The following is a 21,850-nucleotide window of genomic DNA, read 5'->3' on the forward strand; positions in this document are numbered from 1 at the left end:
TGTTTTGTCTGGTGGATACTGTGCACAGTAAACCAGAAACGGCGTTCCTGGAAGCGTCAAGTAATCGTAAACATTGTCGGCTGGAGTAAGGTAGCTAGGATTAATATATACGAAAATATATATAAAACGCCGGGCTCAAAAGACTACACTTCGAGCATAAAAAAACTGATTTTCTAGTTAACTTTTTAGAGCGCAGCTTTTAGGCGCCCGTTTCCGGCTTGAGCGGTGTCGCCGTCGCCGTCGGCGTAACCGTGAGGTCGCGTGAGCCCCCCCCCCCCCAGGGCCCGTTTGCTCGAAGCTGGTTAACTAACCGCGGTTAACCGGATTTCCCTACGAGGGGGAATTTTAGGTCACGTGACCTGCAGAGTAGGGACGCCGGAGTAAAATAGTACCTAGCATCAGACAATATGTCTAATATGGCTGCTACGGCCGCTCGTCACGCTTGGGAACATTTATTTTTACGAAGATGCGTCATCCTCGTGTCACGAAAAGGACATTTCAACACAAAGTCTGCTGTCGGAGTTGACGGCGAGCATGCTGTGGGAGCAGGGCCACGCCTGACTGGTTTCGTCGAGTTTGAATAACATCACGCACCGCCCTCTGAAGTGGACTTGTTTTATTGAATGCTACAGTCAGCGGGATCTTCAAAACGTATATCCTAGGTAAGTGCCGCGATGTTTCACGAGAAAGTTATGAGATTGTACCGCTATCAAAATTTCATGTCAGCAGAACTTGCGTTGTAATCAACGTCCAGCTTTCTTTTCTTTTTTTCACTTTTAAAACCTACCTCGAGCCCCAATCGCATGTTAGTGCAACAAATCTCTCTCCGAAAAACGGCCTCTAATCGCGGAGTCTGGTTTATAGTACAGTTCGTCGTGTTTTGTATTTGCAGCGCATCCACAACACCGACGACCCCCTTTAGCGACGGTTCAACGAAGGCAAGATGCAAACTAAAAACTTCCCTCAGAAGCAAAGATCCATTACCTCAACAGAAGCTGCCGGCACGGATGCCGGCACGGCATTCGATCGAACTTCGGTACTGTCGTCTGCGAACTTGTACAACTGGAAAATAAACAAAGCTTCTATCGGAAAAGAAGTGTGCATATTTTCTCTTGCGCTTGTCTTTCTTCAATTTATTTTGTTTCAGATAACTAGATGTCTTATTAGGATTATAAAGAGAGACATAATTACGTAGCAGACGATCACAACCAATCTGAAATCTAAAATGAGTCAGGCGAATGCAAGCATCACCATGAAACGGCAGAGGAATTGGTCATTGGATGAACAATTAGAACTAATTCGGGCAGTGGGGGAGAGGAAACATCAAATTATGGGCAAGTTCAGTGCTACGGTCACGACCCAAACAAAAAGGCAGGCATGGGACGAAATTTACAGAGCCATGGGCTGTTTGCGCACCCCAGACCAGCTACAACAGTGCTGGAGAAACCTCCTAAAAAAGACTAGACAACTCTACAGCTTATTCAAGAAGCATGAACAGCGCACCGGTAAGTTCATTGTGTTCTTAAGTTCAAAAGATATTGCATTGCTTTAGTGATAATACATGAGCAACCAAACCTAGAAACGTGAATGTGGACATTTGTATATTCGTTCACCTTTGCCCTCTGCTGGGAGTCGACTTTTCACCTTCCTTGAACAGCAGCAAAAGCAGTGTTACAGCATCAGAAAACAATTTATTCCAGTTTATGTACAAGTTCTGCACAGGCTGTATGGAACTTGTAAAACAGTTTAGTGGAAGACCCAAAACTTCGGACAAAATATTAAAACAGATTATAAGAGAGCACAATGGTAGAGGCCGACAGGCCAAACTGTAAGAAAGTAAAAATTGCACGATTACACAGTCCACAGTTTCAGCAGTGTTATCTAGCAGTTAATGAATGTTTAAAAGAATGTCTCATGCAGTATTTGTTTATTTTAATTTTCCCATGAAAGTTCCATTTACATACTTGGTTGAACAGTGAACCCCACCTCCTCTGTTTTTGCTCGTAACTCGAGTAAGTAAGAGTCGAGACGAAATTACTACGCCTCAATTCATAGGTGCTGGGCCAAACCCCCACGTCCTGACGCCCCTCGTCGAGGCCGTCCTCGAAGTGATCGGCGAGGACTCGCCCAACCTGTGCGGGTTGGAGGCCACCATAGGTGACACGGAAGAGTAGGTGACTGGTTTCTAGACCCGATTGTGTGAAGAGTAAATGGTTTTAACGAACCGGTCACAGTAATGCAGAACTGTCGTTCCAGGCGAGGTTCTAAAAGACGAGGACAAATGATGATAAGAAGATGGGCATGTTGCCATTTGAATGGCATTACTGCCGAGTACTTTTATATAAAGACCAGAGGCCGGATGCCCGAAACTTTCTTACAACAAAGTTACAAACTTTTGAGTATTCCCGAAGCAAAATGTTTGTAAGTTTTGCGCAAGTTCTGACGAAATCCGTAGCTTGCGCAAAACTTACGATCTTTGTGCTTGGGGATTACTTAAAAGTTCGTAAATTTGTCATAAGATAAAGCTACTAACTTTTTTGTCGTAAGAAAGTTCCGGGAATCTGGCTTCAGTTCTATTTCAACAGCAAAAGCTCAAAGGCGGTTCGAAATATAAGTCACGAAACCGTCTTCCAGAGTGCACTCTAAGATCTGACGAGGCACCAGCGCTACCACATTTCTAATTATTTTCAACAAGGCTGAAACAGTTTCACCGAAGCTACAAATTCATGCAATAACACGGCATGCAATGAGAAATCAGGTGGTAAAGCTGTTTATTACCATCTTATAGAAATTAAATGCAACAAAGTGGCAATGGCTTTTTTTTAATGCTAACTTAGCACGCTTTCAATATGCAAATGAAAAGATCACACACAGTACAACCATCCTGTTGCTTGTTTTACCAACTTAGGAAAATTGGCTCAAACATTAACTTCATTCTGGTCGGGAAGTTAACTACCCCCATGATGGTAACCTGTGTGAGTAAAATCAATGCCAGTGAAGCTATGTGCTGTAATGTTTGAAGTTGTCCTATAAATGTGCAGTGCATTGTGGTTTGACTGGACATGTGACCACTAAATTTATGAACTGTTAATCGCATAGCTACACAGCTGCATTCTAACCTTTAGAATGCAGCTGTGTGCTCTTCACAACCAAATGCACATTTTCCTACACCATGTACTGGGCAATTGTGCAAGAAGTAACAACACTGCGCTCCGACCTCAAGCCTGTGCGTCAGTGTATAAACCAACTTGGCTCACAAACTTTGTCCTCTGTACCAACCCGTATGAATGAATTTTGGCGCAGCATCGGTGTCTTTATCAGGGTTACAAACTTTGCACAGTGTGTTCTCTTTGCCCATGCTGACAAGAACAAAACCTGACCACTTTTTACACATGAATTTGTCGCAGTGACAGCTCCAGGGGAATAGATCCACAGCCTGGTCCCTCTGGGAGCGGAGCAAGTGCGGCAGTGCTGCACGAGAGTCGGCCGCTGGAGGCGGTGCAGCGGGCTCCAACAAATGTGCCATACAGCCGACGTTGGTGCCGGGAGGCTTCACAGCGCTTCTTGCAGGAGACAGAAAGGCAGCAGCAGCTCGAGGGAGCTAATCTCCTGCTGGAGAAGGAGAGCACAGAAATGGTTAAGCAAGCTGCCACGGCAACAATTGCAGCAGCAACTGCTGCCGAGGAGTTCTACCAGCAGTCAAAAAAATTACTAGAGGACCAAAAAAATTTAATTCAACTGGAAACATAGCGTGCAGAATTGGAAATCAAATTGCTAAAAAAACAATTAGGAGAAGAGTAAACATTGACATATTACGCTGTTTTTAATTTTCATTTTGAATGTATATATATATGACAAAGCCAACACAGCTGCTGATAAATAAAATCCATTTTACTTGCAACTGTATATTTCTAGATTCAGATCTGCTCTACTCTGTCTCGTCCTACGATGGACTAAAGCCCAATGATACACGCCGCCGGGTCCAATCACGAGCCTGTTTGAAACCATGTGGTATATTTGCTCCGTCAAACATATCGGTGCGCCGAAACGTGTCATGCGAAGACAAGTTTTTCATCTGCTTATCGAGAACTAACGGCGGCTCCGCCTGCTTGCAGGGTTTTTGCTCTAGTTCCTTGTCACAGCACGAATAGTTGCGACGCTCAAGAAATCTTGACTGCTGATCCATCTCCGTGTGCTCTGTCCGTTCCGCCGTCAGCCTCGTATGCGCCTCAGTTGCCGCTAAGACTAAAAGCCTGCCTTGCATGTACTCATCGGAAGATCGTCTGGCTAATTTTATCATTTGCCTAATTTATCTTCGTATCTCCCTGAACCATAGCCTATGGTATTCGTGTTCCCGCTGCGCCGGGGTAATCGGCAGCAGTAGTCAAGCGTAATATGTGGGGACGGCGTGGGCGAAAATTCCACTCTCTTCCAACCTAACGCAGAAACAACATTTGGTATTCCAATGTTTGATCAATTAAAAACAAGCAGAATGCACTGGTACTGAAGACCATGCAAAGCAGCATGTGCAATATATTGGTATACTTACGCTCAACCGAAGAACTGGCTGACGATGGCATCCCGAGCCTCGTTGCTTTCATCACGGCCCGCTGCCACGGGCTCGACGGGAACCTCTTCGGGGAGGACAGTCCTTGGCATGCTGCAGGGGTATGTCTTGGCCAGGTTGTGCAGGACACAGCAGGCAACAGTGATGTCGCAGCATCTCTCTGGCTGCATCCTCAACTCAGCATGGAGGCAATGAAATCTCCGCTTGAGCTGGCCTATTGTCCTGCACAGTGTATAAATAGAGCAAGATCTGTTATCCTTTTGAAGTGGTTTATAAGAACATCTAATGAGATCGGCATGCGATGTCTATCATCGCTCCAGCCCATCGAAAACATGGTATTATGCCTAATAGTTAATATTTTTGTTGGAATATTTTAACATAGTAATGAAATGCAGATTTTGTTAAAGATTTCAGTGATGTGATTGGTCTGAGTCATTTTGGAGCAGCCCTTGGAGCAGTCAAAAGTCAATTATGGTGCAACAAAAAGAACTTTTGTAGCATAAGCGCACATTCATTTTTATTGATACCAATGCAAACATCACGTCAAGATTAATTTTTCGGCCTGTCCAACTAAAGGGCAAAGTCTACGTTGCCTTCTCACATACGTTCAAACCTTTGTTAGCATCAACTGCGCAGCAGGAGTTCCTCAAACACAAAACTATAGCGTTCAGTTGCGTGGAGAAGCACCATGACAGGGTAACAAAAAGGTGAGTGATGAAGGACAGCACAAACTCCTTTAAATGGTTATTTTAGGTACTGAATGCCACTAAATTAGTACAATAACATTGGTCACATAAACTGATGTTTCCTTCAAGTTCTAGAGGTTGTAATAAAACTGCAATTTATAAATGAGATAAAAAAACAAAGCAATTATCATTTGATTATCAACATAAATTACATTTTATCTGTAGAACTTCAGAGCAAAAACGGCATGTGAACGAAACTTAAAAACAAACCCGCCGAACTCATTCAGGCTCTTCCTGAGATTTCATCCACTGCTCCTGTCAATTTAGTTCTAATCTACTCGCACCTACAGAAAATTGATAGCTAAACAAATGAGTTGGCATAAATAAATAAACATGCATAAGAGCATATATAAATGCTCTTGCAATACCAAAGTACCCTTACTAAATCTCGAAATTGGAAAAGGTGCCGCCGGGATCTTGTAATCCATCATATTTACGAGCCGAAGTTGTGTTCAGGAATTGTGTTGAGTCTCACTTTGGAGGAGAGCTTTCTCCTTAACACAGGGTCCGCTGCAGAGACGCAAGACATACAAAGTTGCGATGCCTACTCCGTGGTGTTTGCTTCTTTGCAGTACACCGGTGCGTGGTGAAAAGCGCATTCAACGACACTATAGTCCGTTGCAACCTAAGAACGAAGGGCGAGGGTAAGACGGGTTGGGGAGGAGGAAGCAGGCGGAACGCTAAAGAGAGAAGGAGGTTTCCCCCTCTCTTCTCTAGCGTTCCGTCTGCTTCCTCCTCCCCGGCCTGTCTTACCCTCGCCCTTCGTTCTTAGGTTGCAACGGACTATAGCTAACCCTCCAGAATGAACAGACGACTAACATAAAAATTATTGCGAAACTTCCAGATATTGCCTGTCATTCATACGAAATGTGATGGAATGGTATCGTATACGAGACTATAATCAAAAGTTTTGAAAACCTGAAAACTTGCGTAAGCATATCGTGACGGTCCGGCCGGGCAGCGAAGCCCGAGCTATTATATTTTCAGTATTATTAAAATGAAAATAAGTTTTGGTGCTACGTTGGTGCAAATTTCTCACATTTTCGTTAAATGTAGCAGGACGTAGCAGGGTAATCACTTTGGCGCAAATGGCGCAGCAATCCCATCACAGATATAATGAAAATGTTCTTCGCAAAAACTTGCAAGGAAAATTGCAGTTTGAGATAAGCAGTATTTAATAAGATATGCTTGAATAAGTCTGTACACAAACTGTCTAAAAACAAAACCTGCCTAAGCCAGTGTTTTTTTTTCACATTGCAAGCTGTTTTTTTTTCTAAGAATTGCTTTACATTTAGGCAATATAGAGTAACAAAAAAAATTAACTGCTATTGTTTGAAATGTGTAAACAGCTAGTAAAAACCTGTAGGTTAATAAACCCAGTCATACAGGAAGGATATGTTTCAGAGAAGTTCTAACTTCTATTCTGGAGTTTATACAGAAAAGAGCAAATGAAATATAACAATTATTGTGACATATAGAGTTAACTGGCTAATGGTTGAATTTTGTGAATTGATGTTCTTCATTCCCACAATGCTGGCTAACCTTAGAATAAACATTTCAGGCTATGGCAGTAGGTTATAGCCCGTAGTATAAATAAGGTATAGTAGAGATACGCCTTCCTCTCCTTGCTTCTGAGCAGCCGTAGCCTACTATGCAAGAACATAAAAATGGCAACAAATGTAAAGCTCAGGCACAACCACATAAAAAAGGTTAGGTGCCTCAAGGTACCGAAACACTGAACCGTCGAACCAGGACGCATAGCCTGGCTTTACCGTTCCACGATGCTCCTCGTTGTGCTATGTGACGCATTGTAGGCGACCTCCGCTGCTGATGACGGAGACAGGAAGGGCGTCATCAGCCATGGCTTGCAGGTGTAGCCGCTGTCTCCAAGCAGTAGGCCCTCGTAAACGCCATCGGCCAGCTTGCCTGACAACGAGCCCTCGGTGAATATCCTAGAGTCGTGGGTGCTTCCAGGCCATTTTGCAACCACATTGCGGATACGGTAAAAGACGTCAACCACTAACTGTACATTTATTGAATGGTACAGATGGCGGTTAACGTACACCTCCTCATGCACTTGTGGTGCCTGTATCCGAATGTGAGTGCCATCAACAGCACCCACGACCGAAGGAAACCCACCGATCTCAAAGAAGGCCTGTTGTAAGGCATGACCCTCAGCTTCACCTGGCCACCTGCATTGTAGATGGATTTGAGTGAGTCTGTAGCACTATGACATTAACAGTGACAGTTTTGTTGTTATGACCCGAAGGAAAAATCCATCAATGTAACGCTGTTTGGCAGTCAATGTTTTCTAGTGGACCGCTGACTGCGCCTGACTGTACGTCAAGCATGTCTGATTGGACAACAAGTTACTCTGACCGACAGTCAAACTCCAGTCAGACCCCGCTTGTCGGCTTTCTGATGGTTTCCTGGTGGCAGTCGGCCGCCGCGAAATGCCATCAGGATGTCCTGGTGGTGATTCTGACTGTACATCGATTGTCTCTGACTGTACGTCAGAAAGCTTTGACGTGCAGACAGAAGTACGGTCAAAGGACGTAAAGTTCGTTCGGATACCACTATTTCGTCAAATCTATGAATACGAAAAGTAATCTATGCACGAGAAAACGATTTCGGGACGTGAGCCCATAAAACCGCTGACGTTAGAGATGTGACACGCAACCGACCGACAACCTTGATCAGAAGCCCGCCGAAGCCGCCGAAGCGTCGAACACAATGGTCGCACACGACTCTTCGCACTTCGCTTCGCCCATGGGGGCTTCGCCGAGCTTCCATGAACGATCGCTCTCGACTCGTTTTGTTTGCCCGCTTGCTCCAACCTGTCGATCCTGCCCGGGCTCTGCAATGTCTTACGTTTTAGTAGAATTTCTACTCGACAAGACCCAGCCTGTTGTGAGTTCCGACAATGTAAGGCACTTTAGCGGTGTAGTTGAAGACGACAAGGTGTACTGTACTACTGGGCCGGAGACGCTCCAACGAAAGGAGGATTTTACGACGCGAAACTACTGTGCTTGGCAGGTGAGTAGAACTGAAGTACGGCGATTGATGTACGATTGCTTGGTTTAACTGCATATGCAGCCGAAGCACTTTTTAGAGCGATGCACTCATTGTCGGAACCTCTCGCTGCAATACTGAAATGCTCTTGACTCGGTCCGAGAGGTTTAGGCAAGAAAGTTTATATCTTTCTATCAGGTGTGCACGGTAAAAACGTTCCGTAAAAAAACGTAGAGCTTCTCATTAAAAGCTACGGAGAAGCATCCGTAATCTGAAATACGATTGACTTGTCCGTAAATCTAAAGTTACGATTCTTTAAACAACTAAAATTGTTTCCGACAAGCTGAAAGTTGTTTTATTTGGTTTAGACTAATAGACAACGGTTCTCACATTTTAAAGAATCATTTATTGCACTGTCAATCAACTAATGATAAACGTTCCGAAACGAGGTAGCGCTAGTTACCGCTCAACTGAAAAGCACGAGGTAAGACTTTTGTCTAGTATAATCACACTGCCGCTATCTCTTCATCTATCCATCTCCGCTCGGTCGTTTTGCTGCCGTTACGGCCGTTACTGCCGCGCTTGTTTTGTCGAGGGGTAGAGGTGCTTGGTGGTTTATGTGCGAGCTTTCCTTGTTGTTATCAAAACGGTGAGTTTGTTCTGCTCTTTTTATTAACATTGATTGGGGACTGTCATATATACGTTCGTATTTTTGACACTTCTTTCCTCGAAAGAAACGAAACCACGGATTTGCGTCGCTTGAAACTTTCGGGTTCAATGACTGTCGCTGCTATCTCAGTTCGTGTTTGACGTTCTTCTCAGAGTTGAAAGCTCAAGTCGGGTGCTCGTTTGAACTTTGTGTCATGTCGTGAGCTCGCTGGGACCAATGGGACGCGCGGTTCGTGTTTTGTAGCGATTGGGAGGCTATTCGCGCGTGCTGGCTCGCAAGAGTTGCAGTAAAGCACGTGACAACCCATCGTCTGAGTGCGTGAGTGCGCTTTGTTTCGCATCGTTGTTCGCGCTTCCTGTAGCCTTCTCAGTTCGCCGAGGGGTCCATATCGTTTCGTCGAAATTCGTTTCGCGGCAGTACGTTTCGTGAACAACTTGTTAAGGACACGTTTCGTCGACACGAACGTTTCATCGACACTCGTTACGCGAATTTCATGCTGCAGTGACGTTTCGCCACTCGTGTATCACTGAAGTGCGCGTAAACCCACACCCCCGCCTGCGTTCACACCACTTCGCGGCGACAGCCTGCGGCTGCTCGTTACAAAAATGTTAACCCACCTAACCGACCCGTACAGGTCGCTTCGCGGCGATAGTCTCATGCAGCTTACCCCCCCCCCCCCCCTCGAAAAAAAAAAAAGAAAAAAAAAGAAAGAAAGAAGAAAAAAAAGAAGGTTAATTCGAGCTGTCGATGAAACGATCTGTCGAGGAAACGTCGTTCGATGAACTGATTCACCATTGGTGTATCACCACTGCATACTTCACGTTCACTGGTTGGTTAGCAGTCATAATGCAGCCGATGAATTTCTCATTTCACAGAATGCACTTGTGTCACTGTACGCTGATTCCCCCCAACCAGATGGTCTAAGATCATCGTATTGATATTCATTTTTATGCTCATAATAGTCTATGTGTATATTAAAGCAATATACCTCCGCTCAATACTTGCACGGTGCCACTCAGGAGGGCACGTAATACCACTGTTCCACGGACTGCAAAATTGTGTGCATTAATCTTGGCTCCTCAGTCAGACTGTTTGTAAGGAACATAGCCACCGTTCCTGCAGTTTCAAATTGTCTTGAGATGCAAGCTCATATTTTTTTCAGGAGGCGTCTTCAACGACAATTGCTTCCTTGTCACTGAGCATCGGCCAATGTTTAAAGAGCCTATGCCATTCTTGAAGGCGGTATGCGTCTTGTTTTGAGCTTTTTACGTGTTGAATTTACCTATTCAACGGAAGCCTTGGCCACTCTCGAGTTTATGCAAATGTGAGAAAATCTTGAAATGCGTCAAGTCCACAGGATGTGTCATAGAATGACATAATCTAGATTACCCTATCATTTATCGTGCTGTAGCGCCCTTTTTCACAACTCGCACAAACATTTGAGCTGTACTAATTTTACAAAGAATTACGCTGCTGCATATTTATAATGAATTGATAACGTGGGAACACTGGTTGTCATTAGGCTGTAACTTTCAAGGCAGGGAAGCATGGTTATCTTGTATAGACCAGAACGCGGCACTGACGTCACGCAGCTGCGGTGGCGCTGTCGGCGGCACAAATTCGCGTAAAGTGAAGCGCAGACGCTTCACTTTACGCGAATTTGGTTTTTGCGCACGCACAGTGCTCACACCTGTGTGGGCAAACGCGGACTTGCTTATTAACAGGGTGTCGGTCTATAGAATGTGTGCTTGTTCAGCAGTCATTCAGGTTTAACATGTTCCAACACTACCATAGTCTGACTTGATAGTAGAAAATAAATGGCTTCACCTTCACCAGGCTGAGTATGCTTGAAGCAGGCATGGCATTAATGTTAGATGATGCAATATATCCTCCTAGACCAATCTTCCAAATCAACCTGGAGAAGGGCTTGAAGAGAATGGGAGCAGTGAAGCGAACGACGGCCCAGCTCAAGATTTTAGCGATGCTGAAGAGATTCAAATGAAGTCTCCACAGAAATCCCTTGAACCTGTATGTTTTTTTATGGTAAGTGCAAATTTGAATTCCTACACATCTAGCATGTACCTAAGAGGAAGACAACTCTAATGTGACTGATGCCAATCTTTTGAGAAGCGTAACAAAGGGCTTTGTGAGTATTCAGAACTTTCAAATATCGAAGCGAATGATGTCATATTTTATTTATACTTTCATCGGATAGGACGGTTCGGCAGTTGTACGAATTTTCAATCTGAGAATGCTCCAGGACACACCATCGTAAAAAAGCAACTGAAACGACTCACAAAAGCCCACACAGAAGTCTGGGAACTGTATGCAAATAAAACTTATTTCAACTCGTTTATTTAAAACGGGAAGGCATCCTGTAATTGTAACCACAGATGGTTGATCTGTAAAATGTTTGAGCCCCCAGAGCCAATACATGATTTGCTGCGGTATGCTGCTGTGAACCGGTGATGCATGCATGCAGTGCGAGTGCTACAGTGTCAAGGCAGATGTGGGCGACATGATATGGTATTCATATCCCGTGTTATTAGGAGTCTGCGTCTGTTTAATTACAGCAACCGGCATCCTGCCACTTTACAAATTATCTCCTTGCAACTTTTTTGCCCCTTGCTCTCGCACAAAATAATTATTCGTTTGATATTTAAATGTATTATTATTAGAGGGGGGGTGCAACGATTTTATGATTAAGAGAATTTGCATCTCATCATTTTTATGTTGTTTATCACGTCCCGGAGGATACAGAAAACATCTGCTTCATTAAGAATGTTGCGATTCTGCTGCATAATCGCAAAACAAAAGCCAAGCTTTTTCCCCCACCTGCAGCCGCAAGTGGCAGCCGAAGGAACTGCGGCTAGAAGATTACGTGCCCTCGCTCGGCTCCAAGCTGCAGCATAACGCCCGCTAATGTCAGCAGAGAGAGGGAAAGGAAGCGTCCTCCGAGATAGCACACGGGAACCTACACGGCACTCCGAATGACGTCACTAGGAGTGCGACCAGGTGTGACCCTGAAGACTGGGAGTGAGTTGAGGGGTGCCCGAAATGCCAATAGCTGTCTTTTTTTTTACGCAACAACTAGGACGCGCAGGCGAAATCGGTTTCCTGTTCTTTACTTCAGAAGTGTCAGAGAGCAACCTCCACAAATTTTTGACCGAAGTCCGGAAATCGTTGCACCCCCCTTTAAATAGTAACTTTTAAGCTTTGAACTAGGTGAAGCCTCATGGTTCTTTCTTTTTGTTTTATAGAGGTTTTTCAAAGCACAAGTCGGCCGGTCTGCCAGCCACCTGCAGCCATGCTTGCACTGCATGATTACTTAGCATGTCCAGTGCCAACTGCTATTTAAGCTGCTCTAACCTGATTAAATTGACAGTCTGACAATCTTGTGTCTTGTTTTTCAGAAAATACAGTGTGCACCTCAAGACGTCGAGCTATGTTTGACGATTTTACCATTCGAACCAGCTGAATTACGGAGTCAACTTCGCTTTTGTATTTTTTTTATGGTAAGTCTCCAGTCTGAGTTCTTACAGAATGAGCATGTCCCTGAGGGGGAGGCAACGCTGATGTAGCTGATGTCACTTTTTCGACAACTGTTGTAGCAATATCAGCCACATCTAACATGTTGCCCGTAAAGCCCCAGTTTGAACATGTATCAAGCCTTTTTCTAATGCATATTTTAGCAGATTATGAGTTAACATCAAAATGGAACTGCATGGTTTATTCTTGTTTTGTAGAGGTTTTTCAGGGCACAAGTTGGCTGATCTCTTGCAGGCTCCTGCAGCCATGCTTGGACTGCAGGGTTACTTTGCATGTCCAGTGCCAACTGCGGTTTAAGCTACTCTCACTTGCTTTAACTGGCATTCTGACAGTCTTCTGTATGTCTTGTTTTTCAGAAGATACGAAATGTCGAGCAATGTTTTATGATTTAACTATTTGAACAAGTCGAGTTACGGAGTCAACTTCGCTGGTATATTTTCATGGTAAGTAAAAAGTGAGTTATTACAGATCGAGCACGACTCTGAGAGGGAGACAACGCTGATCCAGCTGGTGTCACTTCCGACAAGTTTTGTAGTAGTGTCCGTCGCATGTAACATTGTTTTGACCCCAACTGGTGTTACTATTCACTATAGCTAGATTCAAACCTAATATGCTAAATTCATTTGAATCTAGTTACTATAGCTAAATTCAAACATACTAGGTCACCTGCTGCTGGCTTTTTGTAGCCGATGAACTTGCCACGTTTGAATCGCAGGTAGTATTAAGTAGTGACACGTTGCAAGCAACATATTGATGTAACAATTGTTTTCTTGGTAACACTAACTGTCACACGCTAAGTTTGTGGGAAGTAAGTTCTGTATCACATTATTTTTACTGAATAAAAAAGTAGCAATGTTCTTTTGGAGTTAATTTTCTAATTACAGTTACATTGAGGAGCATGATGTGATGCATACCTTATATCTAGATTGTCATGGATAGACAATGACCAAAAAGATTATGCACTTCGGATTATGGATGACAAGTGCCAATGACAAAGCGCAGCTGGCAATGCAGAGAAAACACTGACAACAGATAAACAAGGAGAATATTTTTTCAACTCCCTCCAAAAGTTGTGCTTACAGTGAGGAGCAGTGGTGGAGAAAGGTAACCTCAGAGGCAATGGCTTTGTACATTGTTGAGGTTTTAACCAGGAACAAATCCTTGTGCATGCAAGCCATTCCACCAAGTGTGCCAGTTGAAAGCTTGTTCAGCGATGGAAATGGATGTGCTTGCCTTCAGTAATGTAAAACTTTTGGATGAAAATTTAGAAAAGCAACTGCTGCTTCAGTATAAGATGTAATAACACTGATACAGGCACTTTGTGCAAAAAACCTGAGCATAGCCGGTTCCTAGATTTCCTTGTTTATTTGTTTAATAAAAGAAGTAAAGTAAGATAATGGAATTACCTCTTAGGAGTAACCAATATAGGCTACGTTTTTCTTAACTAGCTTAATTAGGTAGTCTTTTTATATAAAGTATCTTGCCCAAGGCGACAAATATTGTAAGGGTCCTCTAATCGCATAATTTTTTCGCTTAGTTTATGTCGATGCCTACAAGGTCTTGCTCTAAGATTTGAAATCTGTTTTCTTGTATATTCTAACACATTATAAGGTAACCTTTAAGTAAAGGGAACTGCATGGTTCTTAAGTCTTGTTTGTAGGAATTTCTTGGAGCACAAGTCAGCTGATTTCTGGCAGTCTCCTGTGGCCATTGTACTGCAGGATTACCTTGGATGGTTATAGCCAGCTACGATTTAAGCAACTCTCATTTGTATAGATTGTCATTCGTGTTTGTCTTTTTTTTTTTTCAGGAACTACATTTGGAAATGTACAACGTGGAGCAGTTTTTGACGATTGGTCACTTTGAAAAAGTCATTTTGTGGAGTTGGCTGCACATGTTTTTTGCTGGCAAGTAAATAGTTCAGTTTTTAAAATCTAGCATGGTCTGAGAGAAAAGCAAACTTGATGTGACTGACAGCACCCTTCTGAAAACTGTTTAAACAATATTGATCACATCTAACCAGGGTTTTTCTCACAGTGGGTGGCAGTGGTTTCGCTGCCCACTAGTCCTGCTAGCTGCCCAATTCTTTGAAAAATGTCTTGTGGCCTTCATGTCTTGGCACAGAAATCGCTGTGCTCGGCGGACTTCTGTGCCAAGACATGCAGGTACCGGTCCCCGCAACCCAAATTAATACGACTTGGTCGAGGTGCACGCAGAAGAAAGATGCAGCTGCTGCCTGTGTCCCCCTCCCCTCCACAGTCATAGTCGGATGCCTATTTGTCCACAATGTATGGAGAAAAATCTGTGTCTAACATTTATTCTATCCTAACTTGTACAGCTTCGCTAGATCAAAGGCCACAGTTATTAAGAAGGCCTTCCACAAGATTGGCTTTTTCCTCACCTGTGCAGATCCGATATGGTCTCTATAAATTAATTTTATGCGGTTGGCTTCACATATTTATTTCTTGTAGATATAAAATAACTGGTGTAATGAAAGTTTCATGGTACCTTTTTTTTATGGGTTGCTCGTCTCGGCTTGACCTATTTTCACTTTAAATTCGACGGCATTTGTGGGCGAACATTTTTGTCACTTTTCATTAGTCGGTTGGTCTGTTTTATGGTTTGTGTGACCGATTTGACTCTAGCACAGGCAACGGCAGAGGCGCATGATGACAGCTTGGTTTGTACGAGCGCTCACGCAGAGAGAAAGCTTTTTAAAATCGTGCATCTGACCCTATGCTTTTGTCAGCTCCAAATCCAACTTGTAAATTGGAGTATATGGCATGCAGGTACACCAAAATGCATCGTTCGCACACATCGGAACAGTCTCTCAGAGAAAATTATGAAGAAGGGTCCGCCTTTCAACGGGCAACAAAAGAAATGCGCAGCCGGAATGCGCTGACGAGGTGGCCAAGCAAGCTCCTCGAGTGGTAGGCACTTGGGGCAAAGGGAATGGCTAGATCACATTTTGGGGGTAATCAGGTGCACTAAGTGTGGAGCTTGCGAACAGACTTGCATGCCATATATAAATACTCTAAATTTTTACCACTCGCTCAACTCAAGAGCGTGTGCACAGGTGTGCTCAAACGTGGGTAGGATGAAGCTCCCAAATTGTAAGATTGGGGACTATGGACTAAGCTACTGCTTAGTCCCCAGTTTTTGATAGCAGTTTTAGTACACATGCACTCTTTCACCCGCTCAGTTCTGTGAAAACCTTCAGGGATATCTAAAGAGAAAATCAAGTTTCTATGTTCACACACTCTAAGCACTCGAGGCTGACCACCTGATTCGACAACGAGAAAGAGTGCAACTAGCCCTTCGTTCTAATGGGAGATTTTGAGTGGCTGCCCAAACTTATGAAAGTCTGGGATATGAGCTTAGCCAGTTTTACATAGACTCTTCTGCAACATCTCATGAACCTTAGAAATAAAGCATTACTCAAACTGAATCGAGTTTTCCGGTTGGTTCATCAGTTCTCAAGAAATGCTTCACATTATAAACCAAATCACTATTGCAATTCCAGCCTTGCATTTTTTTCTAAGTTTCGAACGAATTTAGGCTTGAAGTGTATCGGTTTTGACTAAGGAACGGGAGAACAAGACCCTCAAGTCAAACATTGGTTTTAGATATCGGGTCACAGGATGAACAATTAGAGGCAATGTCCATTTCACTTTTGTATAAGATTCATGGCTAATAATTAAATGGACTGAGGGGGCTGTGTTTTATGCACAAGCTCAATTTGCATCTGATATAGATATTTAATTATTTTTTCTCTGTTTTCTCTTTAGCACATCATGCTGCATGCAGCATCTGAAAACAAAGGCCAAACACCACGGGGGGCTCTACTTTGGCTCTTCGAGGACCCACATAAAGTGTTCGAAGGTACTTTTCTTATTTTCTCATTAATTATTCAGGTGACATTGCATGATTGCTGCAAGCAGCATAGGAAAGAGTACTCAGTATTCGTTTAAAGAGATCCTTTTCCAATTCAAAATTCTGTAACTTTTTTTTTATAGAAAACCTGGTTGTATCAGCGTCATAATGAACATTACTTTATGTATAGGGCAGCATCACTAAGGGACTGGCTGTTAAATGAACTGGAGAAATCTGTACCTACAAGCATTGAGCTCATTTTCTTACCAAAGGTCTATTTTAGCAGTGAACACCATTGTGACATGTAAAGGCACAGCTCAGTCTCTGTAGAATGTGAAAACAGCATTCTCTTTATTTTCAAGCATGAGTGCCGACGCAGATGAGTGAGAGTAACGTTTGGTGTTGCCGAGAAGGTGCTTTATATCGCTGTTTAAAAATGCAATGACTGGGGTGGTCAGTCAGACTACAGATAATGTTTTGTAATCCCACTACCTTCTATAATTCTGCATATTGATCTGAATGCCAGAACTGACAGAAGAAAAAACAACTGACATTGAGAAAACTTGCTGCAGATGCATTGCTCAGCTGTGTTGCCTGCTTTCCACAACAGGTTGTGGCAGCTCGCGATTGTATACATTGGTGCCCATTGTCAAATTTAAATAATGTAGTTCTATTTTTCACAGACTGGAGTTGCACCTTAAACGTTTTCATGGGAATCTGTGTCTCAAAAAGAAAACCTTTGATAAGTTCAGCTTGCTAGATGAAGGCATTAATTCTTCTCGCTCATTTTACAGCCTTCCTTTCTATGGACACCGCCCTATGCGGAGAGTAAGTCGTCTGCTTTTGCACAGACATTACGGTGATGTGAGAAGGGTGACGATCTCTCATTGGCTTTAATTGGAAGGATATAGTGGGTAGACCACAATGCTAGACACCATGAGGTCTACGCACTATTTTTTTTGTTCAATCAGCCAATAAGAGCTCGGCCTTCTGACATTACCGCAACCCCTGTGCAAGAAGCAGACAAACTTGTGCTCCGCATAGGATTACGGATACTCAAGAGTGCTTTCCGTAATATAAGTTACGGAAAGCCTACTCTGTTTGCCCTTTTACCGACAACGTTTAAGCACTTTTACGGATACTAGAGCGATTTCCGTAATAGGTTTTACGGAATGCATATTCCAGTCCGTTGTTTTATGGACAGCTCTTGAATAGCGTTAAGGATAGTAGAGCACTTTCCGTAATCTGTTTTGCGGAATGTCCTTTTATTTACGGATAGTGTATATGTTTAAAAGGATTTTCCCGTTATTAGAATTACAAATGACCTTTCCGGCAGCATAGGTGCCAGAGAATTTCTCCATAAAAGAGGCAAATTTTTTTACAGATGGGCTATTGGCATTACCGCTATGTCGCAGCTCATTATTATTGTTTCATGAAGAGCGCAGACAAAAAGCATCCGTGAGCATAGTTCAGATATGTCTGCTGCTCGTGTTCATCCGTGGAAGCAAGGGACTGCCTGTCGTAGCATGCATGCTTGCTCTCTAGCTTCAGCTGAGTCGCATACGTTTTGTGAATTAAAGTATACGGTCGTCCCGAAAGGTTCAGACATCGAGGGCGTTTCCCTGAAACATGCTTTGGGTGCACGTGGGCCCGTTTGTGAAGGTATGTCCCTGTTGCCTAAAAAATCAAATTTCAAAAGTGAAAGAAAAAAACAAGAAATAAGGACGGGTACACACTTATTCCCTTGTTCGAATTCAATATGAGCAGCTGTCACCATTGCTGAGAAGCCCTCAGCTCCAGCATTAGGTTCCAAGTTGTTATAGCATTTTTGAACTTCTGCATTGTCTGCCCCAAAACCAGTTTTTGCCTGCTACAAGAGCTCCAAATCACCATTTGTCAGTTCCACCATTGCAGTTACCACTTGCTTTAACTTAATTTATTCTAACTGTGCTGTTTGTTTTACCTTTTCAGATTGAGCATCGCTCAAGGCAGGCGTTTTCTGTGACCTAATAAAGATACAACAGGTTTGATTTTGCATTTACTTGTCATTTTATTGGCTGTTCTCCTTGAAGTTAACTTGCAGTGATCCTATGGCAGTCGAAAGTATGTAATAGTTTCTCTGGCAACGCTGCAATTTGGTTAGGCTATCCTATCAGCTCAGCAGTGATCACAATCACACCTTCCATCAAATATGTTCCATCAAAGACCACCGCAATACGTTCCATCAAAGACCACCACAATACGTTCCATCAAAGACCACCACAGTACGTTCCATCAAAGACCACCACATACGTAATTTGGGACATTCCATCAGTGGCAGTCAGACGTCGTCTGATGGACCATCAGGGCACGTTCCACCAGGGCTGCTGACTGGCAGTCAGTGTCCCAAATTACGTACCTTGATGGAATTTTCAATAGGGGATCACATGCTTCAAAATAACACAGCTATCATTCATCGTCATCAATAGTGAGCAATAAAAGCCTCGTCTGCACAATGACAGTACTCAGTAGCCGCAAGACTAGCTCAGTAGCAACAAGTGCATAGTTGGGAGTGCAGAAACCAGGCTGTTTGTAAATGTCGGCACTCCTACTTTATTTGTAGATTAGTTGAATTTGCACCTGCACCAATAATAGGTACTAAGGGAGTCATTTTGTACACTCCAGTTGGTTCGTGTAATTTTACTGCCCAGTTCACTGGTCTGCATGTCACGCTCATTACCAAAAAACAAATATCGAGTGCTGAAGCAACACTTTTAATGATCCTTTAGGGAGGTACCAGTATACGTGGGGATCGATGCGCTGGCAGATATTCAGGCTAGCAAGCCTACAGCTTAGGAAACAAAAACGAAAGGGTCATTGCGCAGGTGGTGCGCCGTAAATAAATTGCAGAATAGGTGTGCGGAGAAGACCACCTTTAACGAATTCGGGGGTTTCAGCGAACACAATTCACGCACCGAAATTTCTATACAAAGGGTTTCTGAAATAATGGTGATTGCTCATCGAGCAATCTAGGCCCAGGCTTTTTTTCTCGGAAAACTGGCCTGCACATGCGCCTAATATCGGGACGCACCAGAGATGCTCCAGACCACTTACCCTATGAAGTCTCGGGCACGACGTGCCAAGGCCTGAGTCACCCGCCTCACAGTCCGCGAAGCAGTGGAGACGTGCACACGGATGTAGTCCCCTGCGGTGATGAGGAAGTTCCCCGTGGCGTAGAACTGTAAGGCGACAATGACCTGCTGCTCTGCAGAGAGGGCGCGGCTGCGACGCGTCGGCCGCTCCAAGTCCGGGCGCAGTGTGTCGGCGAGGAACACAATGCCCGCGCGACCGAATCGAAAGCGCTCCTGCAGTTCGTCCTCATCGAACTCCTCCAAAGGGTTCAAGCGGTCACGGAACACACGCTGCCGTCCCATCATCACAACAGCGTACTGGGCGAACACGCGCTCTCTTCGATGTCGGCGTCGCGTCACAGTCGACATTGCGTCCCTTATCTTCACCAATCCGTCCGCAAATCAGTTGTCAGTCAGTCCGGTAGTCAGTCGGCGAGCGAGTCGGAGGGTCGGTTGGGCAAACGGCAGGAGAAGACAAACAGTGAAAATCAGGTGATAACTAAAGCGCGGGAAACGTGCGTCGCAAAACACGGAGAACAAAACAACCAAAAACAACGAATCTATAAACACCGTTGCCAGACCCGAAATCAACGCTGCAAACTTATGCTGTGTTTGGCGGCACAATAGATGCATCAAGATATTTATTATTTTTTTAAAGTACATATATATTTTCATGCATAAAAAGAAACATTGTGATACGATGTTGTTTTTATTTTTCTTAATAAAGACAAAACTAGCAAAAACGTTTCTTAAAAGGCTATTGTTTGCTTCGACCGGAAGGTGGCGGGAGCTACCGCATAATAATAAAACACGGAGAAATTGTGCGTTGAGTTTTTGTCGAACGCGGCTAGGTACTCGGATGTACCTAGGTAGGGAAACGCGGTTAACTTTTAACTTATACAATCTTGTGCGCAACAAAGACGAGGACAAAAGGAGAGAAGAGGACACAACAAGGCGCACAAGGCGCCTTGTTGTGTCCTCTTCTCTCCTTTTGTCCTCGTCTTTGTTGCGCACAAGATTGTATAAGATGCCAAACCAACTCGCCCAAACAACCACTCTTCTTAACTTTTAACCGCGGTTAGAGTTAACCAGCTTCGAGCAAACGGGCCCTGGTCATCTGACCCCCAGGTCACATGACCTCCCCCTGTCACGCGACTCCCCCAGGTCACGTGACTCCCTTGTCACGTGTACCCCAGGTCACGTGACCCCTGGGTTACGTGGCCTCCAGATCACGTGACTTCCCAGGTAGCGTGACCCCCCATGTCACGTGACCTCCCTAGGTCACGCGACACTTTCGGTCACGTGACCCCCTCCCCTCCCCCCCAGATCACGTGACCCCCGTGAGTGGAGGAGGAGAAAGGAGGGGAGCAAGAAGCAAATACTTTACTAGGGGGAATACAGGACACTCCGCTCATTTGCATTAGACGGAGCGATGGCCGCGCCGATTCCTCCCCTGGTGGTGCGGGATAATTTGGGAGTGTCCCTCTCTCTATTTTCTCTCCCCTCCTCTCACATTTCCTCCTCCCGCCAGAACACGTGACCTGATATGCGTCACCGACGATGCCAAACCCGGGCGGGCGAACACGCGGGCGAACACGCGGGCGCCGGGCTAGGCGTTTTGGCTAGGCCGGGCGAGACGACTATCAGCGGCCACCATTGCACGACCTGTCACTGCATGTTGATGCCAGCGTCCTTCTCGACGGATGACACGCTACAGATTCCTTTTGTAGTGCACCTAGTATGACGCGTTCGCCGCTGTAAAGAATCCGTGAAAATGGCAAGAGGGACCTTGTGCTCCGTTCTCCGCTGCAAGAACCGGACCTTGCAGGGCAAAAACCTGTCATTCTTTCGGTTCTCTCCAGATCCAATCACGTAAGTAAACAACTTCGGCGTCGCGTTTCTCATGCTGACCTAATTCCAAATTTGTGTGTAAAATATATATATCCGTGTCTGTTGAATGCTGAGCTGTATATATTTGCTCAAAGCGTTATTGTCTGTGTAAGCAGAGATATGTGTTTTTAGAATGCAAAGCTGTACGTATTTGTTCAATGTGCAATAAATATTGTTCAACAAAAAAGAATTGGCGAATGACATATATGAATAAAATCTGATTTCGCACCTTCAATTAACATTGTAGAAATGCTAAAATAATCCAAACCAACTTTGTTCAAGGCCAGCATGGTCTATTAGGAAAAATGTTGACTATCCGCGTAATAATAAAAAATTATTCCCAACTTTCTGAATATTTTTCTTTCTGTTGCATTGGGCTGCTGCAAAACACCACCTACCTACTCGCATTTTGAAAATAGCGAGAAAGGGATCA

The 21,850-nt window shown here is 44.1% G+C and overlaps 1 protein-coding gene across 3 annotated transcripts; it reads right to left on the reverse strand.

The window, feature by feature from the left end:
- Positions 1-1,288: 1,288 nt before the first annotated feature.
- LOC115325115 (putative nuclease HARBI1) lies at positions 1,289-20,062 on the reverse strand. Of its 3 annotated transcripts, XM_040222849.3 has the most exons (5): positions 19,511-20,058; positions 7,453-7,505; positions 7,086-7,239; positions 4,550-4,789; positions 3,301-3,612 (listed from the first exon to the last, which is right to left on the reverse strand). In XM_040222849.3, the coding sequence occupies exons 1-4, from the start codon at positions 19,894-19,896 to the stop codon at positions 4,552-4,554; spliced, it is 831 nt and encodes a 276-aa protein (XP_040078783.1). In that variant the 5' UTR covers positions 19,897-20,058; the 3' UTR covers positions 3,301-3,612; positions 4,550-4,551. The 3 variants fall into 3 exon arrangements, with proteins under 3 accessions (XP_040078774.1, XP_040078783.1, XP_040078780.1); XM_040222840.3 differs by having other exon boundaries at positions 1,289-3,612; positions 7,086-7,505; positions 19,511-20,059; XM_040222846.3 differs by having other exon boundaries at positions 3,487-3,609; positions 7,086-7,505; positions 19,511-20,062.
- Between the last annotated feature and the right edge of the window lie 1,788 nt (positions 20,063-21,850).

Source organism: Ixodes scapularis, unplaced genomic scaffold, assembly GCF_016920785.2.
Source record: "Ixodes scapularis isolate PalLabHiFi unplaced genomic scaffold, ASM1692078v2 PGA_scaffold1__304_contigs__length_218370807, whole genome shotgun sequence".
Classification (NCBI taxonomy): domain Eukaryota; kingdom Metazoa; phylum Arthropoda; class Arachnida; order Ixodida; family Ixodidae; genus Ixodes; species Ixodes scapularis.